Source organism: Antechinus flavipes, chromosome 2 (genome assembly GCF_016432865.1).
Source record: "Antechinus flavipes isolate AdamAnt ecotype Samford, QLD, Australia chromosome 2, AdamAnt_v2, whole genome shotgun sequence".
Taxonomy (NCBI): domain Eukaryota; kingdom Metazoa; phylum Chordata; class Mammalia; order Dasyuromorphia; family Dasyuridae; genus Antechinus; species Antechinus flavipes.
Genome location: NC_067399.1, coordinates 344,219,695 through 344,232,342, shown reverse-complemented (window position 1 = coordinate 344,232,342; position 12,648 = coordinate 344,219,695). Strand labels below are relative to the sequence as shown.

The 12,648-nt window shown below is 32.8% G+C and overlaps 1 protein-coding gene across 4 annotated transcripts in view; it reads left to right on the top strand.

Moving 5' to 3' along the window:
* FERMT2 (FERM domain containing kindlin 2) overlaps positions 1-12,648 on the top strand; it is a 130,113-nt gene that overhangs the window by 75,866 nt on the left and 41,599 nt on the right. For 2 of the 4 annotated variants that reach the window (XM_051977958.1, XM_051977959.1), the window contains exons 5-6: positions 12,052-12,084; positions 12,393-12,618. In XM_051977958.1, coding sequence (XP_051833918.1) covers positions 12,052-12,084; positions 12,393-12,618 — 259 coding nt within the window. The remainder of the gene's footprint in view (positions 1-12,051; positions 12,085-12,392; positions 12,619-12,648) is intronic. The other 2 variants (XM_051977960.1, XM_051977961.1) reach the window with 1 other exon arrangement.

The following is a 12,648-nucleotide window of genomic DNA, read 5'->3' as shown; positions in this document are numbered from 1 at the left end:
AAGGTATGGAAGATTTAAGAAGGAATGAAAAAATTTGCAAAATAATATTTGGTGAATAGAATATGTAGTGAATTGATTAGAAAGGTATAGTAAGTATTGCCTCTCAGTATGAAGACCCACTTAGATATGGCATAAATTTATAGTCTACCTAGTCAGCATGTTTTGTGATTTTTCCTCTTCTTCCCACTCCCTTCTCCCAGCTTCATTAAGTAGTAGTAGTGAAAACAGTGAATAGTGGGAGTAATCTAGATCTGAATCTAGGCAGGGTAGTAGATTTGGAACAGGACATTCAGGGGTATAGTTGAAAAATATAAGAAGTAAAGTAGCAGACTGTAGAGGTGATAAGTGGCTTTTGCATTGTGATAGCCGGAATTCAGAATTACAAGGATAGAGTATGAGGGAGTGGTAAGTAATGAACTACTGAAGAATGAGTCTGTGCTAGAGTTTCAGAGGGCACATTTGGGTGTGGTTAAGGGATATGAGTGACAGTAAATGGTAAAGAGTAGATTGAAATGAGAGTGTAGAATCATTGGGATGAGAATCATTCCGAGTTAGTTTCATTTCATTCAGTGTACCATTTTCTTGAAACTCTTTCTCCATTTAACGTTTGTGATGGTATCCTTCTGGATTTTCTCATGCCTTTTTGTTGCTCCTAAGTGAAGGTACTAATTACTCAATTTTCAAGTTTCCTTAGCAGTCACACTTAACTTTAGTTTCAACTATATACAAAGTACTTGTAAATCTACATTTCTTTTTCTCCCTATCTCTCAAAAGAGAATGAAATATAAATCCCTACAAAAGGATCAAACAGTATAAATGAATATGAAGAGCTGGCTAGCAATTTAATTCCTTGAAAAAAATAGCTCCTTTTTAAAAATTTCAACTTTGATATTTTGTTGGAATGTTTTTGATTTTTTTTTTTCTTTTTTTAGTTTTGGGAATTATGTGCCCACTTGATCTTTCTCTTAAGGACATCATTTGTATATGATTAATTTTGTTTTATTGTCTCATTATTGACATTTTTGTTGATTAAATTTGCAATTGCTGATTTGACTCACCATTTCTCATAATTAAATGATCTAGTCTCCAATTAATTTTTCATCTTTATTTCAAAAGTGTCTGTACGTGTTATAATATTGTATTTTGGTCAGGAAAGGACAACTTTAACGTTCTACTTCTGAATTTTCTTATGGTCTTTGTGTTCTTAATTCATGATCAATTTTTTTTTAAATTCTCAACTTAAAAGTCAAAAAAGAACATTTCCACATTCTCAGCAGAAGAAAAAAATAGGATCCATATGAAACCATGAATCCTTAATTAATACTGCTTGATTTTATATTTAAAGTATGCATTTTCACATGTGATTTTGTTTTTTAGAATGTTTTTATTGTATTTTTCTCCATTACATGTAAAAACAAATTTTAACATTAATTTTTTATAATTTTTGAGTTCCAGATTCTTTCTCCCTTTCACTCTCCTTGAGAAGGCAAGCACTTTGATATAGATTGTACATGTGTTATCATGCAAAAATATTTCCATGTTTTCATATTGCAAAAAAACCTAACAAACCAGACTTTTTTTTTTTTTTAAGTATGCTTCAGTCTGCATTCATACTCCATTTGTTCTCTGGAGGTAAATAGCATTTTTCATACTAAGTCTTTTGAAACTGTCTTGGATCATTGTAATGCTGAGATTAGCTAAATCGTTCACAGTTAATTCTCATTACAATATTGTTCTTAACTATAAACAATGATCTCCTTCCTCTGCTCTCTTCATTTTACTTCAGTTCATATAAATCTTCCCAGATTTCTCTGAAAACATTCCACTCACCATTTCTAACAAAGTAGCATTCCTTCACAATTATGGCACAGCTTGTTCAGCCATTCCGTAATTGATGGGGTATTAATATTAACTCAATGGAATTGACACAATGCTTATCGTTTCACACATTAGAACAAATCCTTACAAGGTTTTAAGTCACTAATATTGAGAGAAACAATGCTTAAGTTAACATCTTTGAGAGTTCACACATTAATTCACAGGTTTGGGAGATTTCAGGGTTCAATATGAGATATCCAAATTCACACCTCTTATAATTCCACTCTCAGAGGAGGAGTCAACCTTTGAGTTTACACCTCTAAAAGAGCATAAAAAGAGCTGAGCTCAGTCAGGAGAGTTCAGTTGAAAAGATTGAGAGGGGAGCCATGAGTCGGAGTTGAGCTAGAGGCAGAAGCTGGAAGAGATAAAAGACAAGCTGCAAGAGCTCTTGGAACCAAGGAGGGAGAGAGGCTTGTAGGAAAACTAACTGGGCTATTTTGGAAGAGACAATAAAAGATTTGAATTTTTATCAGCTGGCTGTATTTGGGGTGATTATTACTCTGAACCGAAAGTAAGGCTGCCTCCAGAAACCTCCCTAAGAAATCTGTTCTCCCAGAGAACCATCATATATTATACAAAAGAAGAGAACACCATAATGGGGCATATTTCTAATCTTTGCTACCTGTACAAAAAAGATACTATGATTTTTTTTTTTAATATAAAATAGGATCTTTTCCTCTTTTTTTTTTTAGATAACTTTGGGATATAGACAGTATTGATATTGCTAAGTCAAATGAAATCATGCATTACATTCAAAACCCATCTACTTCTCTGTGTTTCTTTTTGAATTATACATTTTTCAATATGCTTTGATGATCTAGTTTTTAGTAGCCCTACATATTGATAATGCTACTCTTTAATTTCCCCCTTTTCACTGTGGGAGGAGGAGGGGGCAGGGAACAAGAATGAAAGGGTAAAAAAAAATCCTTTTTAACAAATAAATACAATCAAAACTAATCCAGAGTAGTCATGTTTTTAAAAAAAAAAATCTTTTTCTCTAACTTAATTTCATTACCTTCCCTTACTTGTCAGGATAATGTGCTTTATTAATGATAAACATATTTAATCATCACATTATTAGAAATCTTTAAAAAGCTTTTAAAATTGCTTTTCTTTTCAATGTTGTAGAAAACTTTACTCTGCCAGTTCATCATACCTAAAAGTCTCTAAAGTCATCTCTTTTTTCATTTCAATAATATTCTGTTACCTTTGTATGCTACAATTTCAGCTATTCCCTGACTGTCTGAGTCAGCCTTAAAACATTAGATTCTGACTCTTTGCTTCTTTCTTCTCTTCCCCCAGAAAAAATGTAAATCATGTCACCATGTACATTGTTTTATATCCTCGTGTTATTATAGTGTTGATCCTCATAACTGTTGAAATGTGTCTACCTTTCTATGTGTCCTTTGACTCATGAATTTGAATTCGAGATATTCTGCTTAGTTCTGACCTTTTCATTATGAATGCTTGTACTCTATTTGGTCTGTAGATTATATTCAGAGTTTCCAAAACAGATAATTCTTACTAGTAATCCTTCATCTTTTTCCTTTTGTAACACTGTATTCTAGATAGACTCTTCTTTTAAGTAGCAGCTGTCTTACTTTGGTATCTTGGTAAGTGAATTTTTCTTTTGGCTGTTCCTTTTCTCCTTGACTTGGATTTTGACTAAGATGTTCCTGGGAGTTTTCATTTGAGGATTTTTTCAGGAGATTAGAAATAAGATTCTGTCTTCACTTTATTCTCTAATTCTAATAAATTTGAACATATTTCACATATCATTTCTTTTCCAGGCTTTTTTAGTTATGATTTTCAGGTAATATGATGATTCTAAGATGTTTTCTTGATATCAAGTAAATTGTTTTGGATAGTATATATCTTGTATTTTATTTTGTTCTCTCTCTCCTTTCCCCTACCCCCTTTTTAAAATTTTTCCTTAATAGTTTATGTTGCCTTATGGAATTGTTACTTAAGTTTCCGAGAATTAATATCCTAGGCTAAGGCTTACTACTATATGTTTAAAACTATTAATTTTCCTTTCCATTCTTTCCTTCCTGTCATTTTCTTTAACACTGAATGTTATATCTCATGCTTCATTTCTTCAGAGTACTTTTGTAGCTCTTGGAGCAAGACATTTTCTTTGTGGCTCTCTTTAGACTTATAGATTTACTATTTTCTTCTGGGTTTACATCTTTAGCCAATGTGCTTCTTTATTTGATTTGATATTTTCTTCTGTTTGCCCATTCACTGTTGTCTCCATTCTGTTTCTGGATTGTGGCTTTATATTTGACTCAAGCCTGCTCTTTTTTTGTATTCTTTTTTGTTTATTGATATGGTTGGTTGGTTGTTTTTACATAACAAACATTTATGCATCTTTTCCACTTAATGAAAGGTCTCTTGTAAAAAACTAAAACAAATAATACCAATAATATTTTGTAGATTTCCTAAAACAAATATGCATATAGTAGAAAAACAGTGGCAGGATACAAAAACATCTGTATCCTAAACCTATAAACTCTTTGTCATGATAGCATATTTCATCATCCATCCTCTGGAATGATAGCATCATTGTATTTTTCATATTTTTAATAACTTCAAAAATTTGTTTTTGTATTGCTACTGTATAAATTGTTCCTGCTTCTACTTTAAATTCATTCTTTATTTAAAAAGGTCCCTGAATTAATCATTTGTATTTATCATTTTTATGGTTTTGCTTCCTTTCCATGTCTTTTTCATATCCTTTGGAAAATTTTCAGAGGAAATTAAAGCCATCTATGGTCATGGAAAAAATACTTTGAATCACTATTGATTAGAGAAATGCAAATTAAAATAATTCTGAGGTACCATTTCACATCTCTCAGATTGGCTAAGATGAAAAAAAGTAATGATAACTGTTAAAAAGATATGGGAAAATTGGAACCCTAATACAATATTTTGTTGGTGGAACTGTCAACTGATCCAAATATTTTGATTCAGCAGTATTTTGCAAAGTGATCATGCAAGAGGGAAAAGAAGGCACATGTGCAAAAATTTTTTGTAGCTTTTTTTTTTTCCAGCAAAGAGCTGGAAAATGAGTGGATGCCCATAAATTATGGTATATGAATGTAATAGAATATTATTGCTTTATAAGAAATGATGAACAGACTGATTTTAGAAAACCCTTGAAAGATTTACATGAAGTAGTGCTGAGTAAAGGAAGCAGAACCAGGAAAACATTGTATACAGCAAACAGCAAGATTGTGTGATGATCAACTGTGATAAACTTGGCTTTTCTCAGCAATTCAGGGATCCAAGATTCCAATTTGGATGGAATTGTATAGGGCAGAACTTTGGAGAAGTATACTTGAAAGAAGTATACTTGAAACAAGGTGTTAACTCAGTGGAATTGATGAGACAATGGTTATCTAATTTATATATACTTAGTATTTAGTATAGTGATGTAATAGTTCTACAGTTGATGTAATTGTAATAAGGGTATTTAAACTGAGGACAAAGTCAGCCTCAGACAGTCTGTCTTTGATCAGCCTTGTGGTGGCTCTCCTGCCTCCTGCACTATGGGGGAGACTAGTTCTCTAAAGACTTTGGACTCTATTCTTTTTTTTTTTTTTTTTTTAATTATAGCTTTTTATTTACAAGATATATGCATGGGTAATTTTTCAGCATTGACAATTGCAAAACCTTTTGTTCCAACTTTTCCCCTCCTTCCCCCTACCCCTTTCCCCAGATGGCAGGTTGGACCAATACATATTAAATATGTTAAAGTATAAGTTAAATACAATATACGTATACCTGTGCAAACAGTTATTTTTCTGTACAAAAAGAATCAGACTTTGAAATAGTATACCATTAACTTGTGAAGGAAATCAAAAATGCATGTGGACAAAAATAGAGGGATTGGGAATTCTGTGTTCCCATTCACATTCATTTCCTGAGTTCTTTTACTGGGTGTAGCTGTTTCAATTCATTACTGCTCTATTGGAACTGATTTAGTTCATTTCATTGTTGAAGAGGGCCCACGTCCATCAGAATTGATCTGATCATCATGTAGTATTGTTGTTGAAGTATATAATGATCTCCTGGTCCTGCTCATTTCATTCAGCATCAGTTCATGTTCATGTAAGTCTCTCCAGGTCTTTCTGAAATCATCCTGCTGGTCATTTCTTACAGAACAATAATATTCCATAATATTCATATACCACAATTTATCCAGCCATTCTCCAATTGATGGACATCCACTCAGTTTCCAGTTTCTGGCCACTACAGAGAGGGCTGCCACAAACATTCTTGCACATATAGGTCCCTTTCCCTTCTTTAAAATCTCTTTGGGTCATAAGCCTAGTAGTAACACTGCTGGATCAAAGGGTATGATAACTTTTTGAGCATAGTTCCAAATTGCTCTCCAGAATGGCTGGATATATTCACAATTCCACCAACTATGTATCAGTGTTTGGACACTATTCCTGACCATTCTTGTGGTGTTTGTCCTGCTAAGACCAAGGCTGGTCCCAAGGGCCTCCTGAAAGCAAGCCCAAACATTAACAGAAAATGCCATCAGTTTCCAAAGAGAGAACTATAGAGAATGCATGCAGATTGAAGCATTCTATTTTCATCTTTTTTTTCCCCTTCTATTTTTTTCTCATGCTTTTTTTCTTTTTATTTGATTTTTTCCCTTCCCATTATGACTCATGGAAATATGTAAAATATTAATATATAGCTATAAATAAAGAGTAGAGATCAGAAAAGAGATGAGGACTAATTAATTTTTTGAGGATCTTCAGTATAGAGATGAAGCCATGAAGAGATGAAATCAGCAAATAAAGAAGAGAAAAACACAAATGCTTGACAGATATAACTTGGATGAAGATTCTACCAGCAGTACTGAAAAAGAGCAGTTATACTGGTAGGCAAACCAGAAGAGAATAGTGTCATGAAAAGCTAGAGAAAAGAAAATATCAAAGAAAAAGAGTGGTCATCAGTGTCAAAGGTTATAAAGAGGTCAAAAAGGAATGAAGATTGAGAAAAAGGCATTAGTTTTGCCAAATAAGATAAAAGATCATTGTTAACTTTTGAGAGATCACATTCACTTGAATAATGAGATCAGAAGCTCCACTTTAGAGAGTAAAGAAGAGATTTAGAAATAAGCAAATAGAGGTTCCTAATGTAGATAGCTTTCTAAGGGAATTTTGCTGCTAATGGGAGGAGAGAGGGGATAATAATTAGCCAGTAGCTAATTTGTTTGTTTTTTATAATATGGAGACATCAGCAATTTGCAGGCAATTCAGCAGCACCTAATAAAAAAGGGAGAAGTTGAAGAAAAATGAAAGAATGGGCACAATATACTGGAATATTGGATTTAATGGCCATTTCATGATGTGATATGACTAAAGAGGGAGATAGTGGCCTGATAATATGAGATAAAAAGGAGGAAGAAAGAAATGAACCAACAAATAATCTCAAATTTTTTTCAGTAAATTACAAAGAAAATTCCCCATATGAAGTTTTCTTTTCAAGTAATCAAAGCTATTTATAGCCATATGAAAAAAAAACTTTAACTCACTAATTTTTTTATTAAAGCTTTTTATTTTCAAAACATATGCATGGACAATTTTTTTAATATCGACCCTTGCAAAATCTTGTGTTCCAAATTACCCTCTTTCCCCCCTTCTCCTCCCCTAGATGGTAAGTAATCCAATATATGTTAAACATTTAAAAAATATATGTTAAATCCAATATATGTATACATATTTACAGTTATCTTGCTGCACAAGAAAAACCAGATCAAAAAGAAAAAAATGAGAAAGAAAACAAAATGCAACAACAAAAAGAATGAAAATTTTATGTTGTTATCCACACTTAGTTCCCACAGTCCTCTTTGGGGGTAGATGCCTCTTTTCATCACAAGATCATTGGAACTGACCTGAATCATCTCATTGTTTAACTCACTATTGATTGGAAAAATGCAAATTAAAACAATTGTGAGGTACTATTATTTCATACCCATTAGATTGGCCAACAGGACAAAAATGGAAAATGACAAATGGTGGAGGGGATATGGAAAAAATAAGACATTAATGCATTGTTGATGGATTTGTGACTAATCTAGCCATTCAGTAGAACAATTTGAAACTATATCCTAGCAATGTCACTACTACGTCTGTATCCCAAAAGAGAGAAAAAGGGAAAAGGGAAAGGATCTGTTATGTACAAAAACATTTATAGCAGCTGTTTTCTGGAGGTAAAGAATTATAAATTGAGCGGAAGTCTATCAGTTGGGGAATGGCTGGACAAAATACAATTTGTGATTGTGATGGTCAGTTGTTTTTCCAATGAAGTTATTTTTTCAGTTTGGTTTGACTGATTCTTGATGTCTCATTAAGTCATTCACTTTCATTTGTTCAATTCTTATTTAGTGAATTATTTTCCTCAGTTAGCTTTTTTATTTCCTTTTGCATTTGACCAATTGAACTTTTAAATGAATTGTTTTGTTCATTCGATTTTTTTTTTTCCATTTCACCAATTCTGTTTTCAAGTAGTTGTTTTCTTCTTTCATTTTGCTAAATCACTTTTTAAGGAGTTGTTTTCTTTAGAAAATTTCTGTTTCCTTTTCCAAACTTTCCTGCAAAGCCTTCTTTTTTGAGGTCTTCCAAGAGAGCCTTTTGAGTTGGAGATCAACTCATATCACCTTTTGAGATTTTATCTGGAGGTGTTTTGCCTCAATCTCAGGATTGAGATCTGTTCTTCCCTCTCTCCATAATAGCTATATATGGTCAGAGTTCTTTTTGCTTTTTTGCTTATTTTTAAAGGTTGAGGTCTGCTCCTAGTGCAAAAGGGAGATTGTCCTAAGCTTCCTTTAAAGGGCATGTTGTTGCTGCCAGCTTCCTTTCTGTGCTGAGTGGACATGGCTAAGACCCCCTTGCTATGCTGAGGTTTATGGGCTCACTATTTGCTTTTTGTAGTTGTGTTAGAGGTTTCACTGCTAGTCTGTTGATCTACTGACTTTTGAACAAGGACGGAGTAGCCATCACTGCTGTATTTTAGCTAAGAACCTCCCACTAGACTCCCCACATGGGGACTCTCTACTCTGGGGCTGCACCTGTGCTGGGCCATGTCCTTCCCTGTCCAATTGAGACAGACCTTTCTTGAAATCCTTCCAAGATATCTTCTCCTGGAAATTTGTTACACTCCAAATATCTGTGGGTTCTGTCACTACAAAACCTGTTCAGAGGCTTGATCTGGTATTCATTCTGAGGGAAGCCAGAAAACACTCAGGCAAAGACCTGTCTACTTTCTATCATCTTGGCTCCACCAAGATTTTATACTTTTAAAAATTATTGTGCTTCTATCCAAGATCCCCTTTCCCTCAGGAGTTCATGTGAGTTTTATTTATCAGGGGTTCATGTGAGTTTTAGTTATATATATATATATATATATATATATTTACTACATTAGAAATTAAATCGTATTAATATTATTTTTAAATCCTTCTAACTTATATATATGAAATTTACTACATTAGAAATTAAATCATATTAATATTATTTTTAAATCCTTCTAACTTCATAAATCCTTGGGGAATCACTGGCCTAAATCAGAAGAGTTCAGACTCTTCGGTTAGACTTTACAGAACCTTTACAAAGTAGTTCAAACCTAGAAACTTATTTTTATACTAATTCATTTCATTTGATCTGTGTTCTAGTGAAACTTAAATGATGGTTATTTACTGATTTCATCTTAAGTTTTTCCATCTCTTGCTATCTCTCATAAGTGGGACATATTTTACATAATAGTAATAATAATAATAATTAGTATTTAAGACTTACAGTATGCTTTACTTACTACTTTAATTTCCCCCTTATAATAATTCTGTGAAGTAGGAACTACAAGTAATAATTTTCCTTATTTTGCAGTTCAGAGAGTAAATTCATTCTCTTTCTTCAAGGCTCATCTCCGGTTCCTCATCTTCCTTTTCTGCTTTTTCTAACTTTCCCCTACCAAATGTAATCTTTTTTCCTCAGACTTTTTAATAACACTTTAGTTTTTGCCTAGATATATTCTATATAGAATAAGACTTCTTATATATTTATTTTGTGTCCTTTTTTTTTCCTAAGGCAACTGGGATTAAGTAATTTGCTCAGGGTCACACAGCTAGTAAGTATTAAGTGTCTGAAGCTGAATTTGAACTCAGTCCTCCTGACTCTATGACCAGTGCTCTATCCATTTGCACCATCTAGCTGTCCCCTGTAAATTGTAAGCTCCTGAGGATAAAAATTTTATTGATTTAGGCTTTGATGTTCCTAATGGTTTACATAATGCTTTATGTGTAGGAAGAACCTAAATCTCTTGAATTGAATATATGATTAAGTCATTTTGGAATCAGTATTACAGAAAAGATCTGTTATTGATCAATTATGGTGAACTGCTTGTACGTTGTCTACATATTACTACAAATAGTTAACTGTTATCCTACTTGTTTTTAATTCCAAGTAAAATTATTGAATAAGTTACAAGTATTATGTAGCATTTCTGCCTTTAATATTTTTATATTTAGTTTTTAATGGATCAGCTTCTGGAAACAAAGATGAACCCTATATAACTGATTAATGCTAATTTATTAATTTTTTTATTTTGAACCAGATTAATTGAATGACAGTGGAGTCTTTTATTGGCTAAAAAAAAGTGATAATCCCTTAAAGTGTTGACTTGATTTTCTGATGCTTTGTGGTGTTTTTTGGTAATTTTTATTTTTTAAGCTCCTACAACTTACTCCTCAAAAGACTTAAACTTATCCTTCTTCATAACATGAAAGTAAATCTTTGTTTCTATAAGGTTATGGTAGTGTGACAAACATTCTGGCAGGTTCTACCAAAAGAGAAACATTTTTATTATGGTTCTAATTAGTGATAGGTTATATTTGCAATTCAAAGACTAGCCTAGCCAAGAAAAGAACCCCCCGACCTGCCTATCTCAGATTCTTCATCTGTAAAATGGGATTATGTCCCTCCCAGGGTTGTGAGCATTGAAGTGTTTTGGGAACTTGAAAGCACTACAGACATGTACACCTTTGTTATGAATAATGATATTCGTGGTCTTTTTCTTGATCATATCCACTATCCATTTTCCAGTCCCTGAGACTGGGACACTGGGAGGGACCCTAAACTTCTCTCCCTTTCTCCTACTCCCTGGTACATCCAGAGGATCCAGACCCTGGTGCATCTGGAGGGTGATCTAGCTTAAGTTAGAAATAGAGGAGAACCCATTCTTTTAGTACCAGTGTTATCCTTCTGATGTTTAGAGAAGCTTCAGCTGCTTAGGAAGGACAAAAAAAACAACTAAAGATTAATTAAAGTTGTAGGCACCTAAAAAGATAAAAGAAATATGTATAGTTGTTCTACATGGCTTGTAGTATATTACCATCAATGAATTGCTTTCAATAAGTGTTACAAAAGATATCAGTTGACTGGATAATTGATAAAGGAAATAGATTTGTCATGTAGAAATAGACTCAGAAGAAGGTTTTCTTTCATGTTCAATAAGAGGTTCAATATATAGACATAGACAAGGACTACCTAGAATGAGAAGGCATAGATGGATTGAAATCAGCACCATTGAAAGGAGTACACACACTGAGGACATCACATCTCTTAAATTATGTTCTCAACACTTCCTCTCTATAATTATATTTTTCCCTTTTTTTGGTGAGAGATTATAGTTATTGGTTGTAAAGAGTGTGCGGTGGGTGTGTGTGGGTGTGTGGGTGTACGTGTACATGTACTTTGGGGGACATTTTATTTTAACTACATTTTAATTTTAATTATGTTTCTGATTAAAACATGTTTTACTTACTTAAAAGTAAGTTAATGCAAAAATAATCCCTTAATTCATGTAAATTTATTAGGTTATGTATGGGTATATATTTATTTTAGAAGATTAATATTGGAAAACACATTTCTTGAAATAAACTGATTTGGAATACAATTTTGAATCTCAAAATCTTTTTGACTCAAATTGTAGTTTTGTGATAACCCTTTTATTTGGTCTTAAAGCCAACTGATCAACTTTTATTTTTCAGTATTTATATAATATTTTTATGACTATTCTTTCACTTTCTTTATCACTGGATAATTCTGTCCTTTCTTTTCTTTGCTTTCTGAATTCCTTTCTTTCCTTTCCCTGTAGGCCCTGATGTTCTTTACATCGGCCCTCTGAAAGGTGAGCCTAACTAACTACTGTAATCTCCTTGGTCTCTGTTAACTATCGCTATCCTCTTGATATACCTTCCCTTCTGATACTTTTAAAACTGAAGTTCTTGTCATAATTCCCAACAACTTATCTTTGTTTTTAAGGTTTCCAGCCATTTATGTAATTTATAAGTAAATATAATTAAAGTAAATTTCTTAAGACTAGTAAAATACTTTGACTTTGGGGGAAAATGTTATTATTCTGTAAATAGTTGTGAATAATTGATGTTAAAAGTTAAAATTTGTACCTTCCAGTTACTATTTATTTTCTGTTATTAGGAAGCATATATTCAAGTCCAGGACTCTATAGTAAGACAATGACTCCAACGTATGATGCTCATGACGGAAGCCCTTTGTCACCAACTTCAGCTTGGTTTGGTGATAGTGCTTTATCAGAAGGCAATCCTGGTATACTTGCTGTCAGTCAGCCAATCACATCACCAGAAATCTTGGCAAAAATGTTCAAACCACAAACTCTTCTTGATAAGGCAAAAATAAATCAAGGGTAAGTTTAAAACCCTATGTAAATGATAAG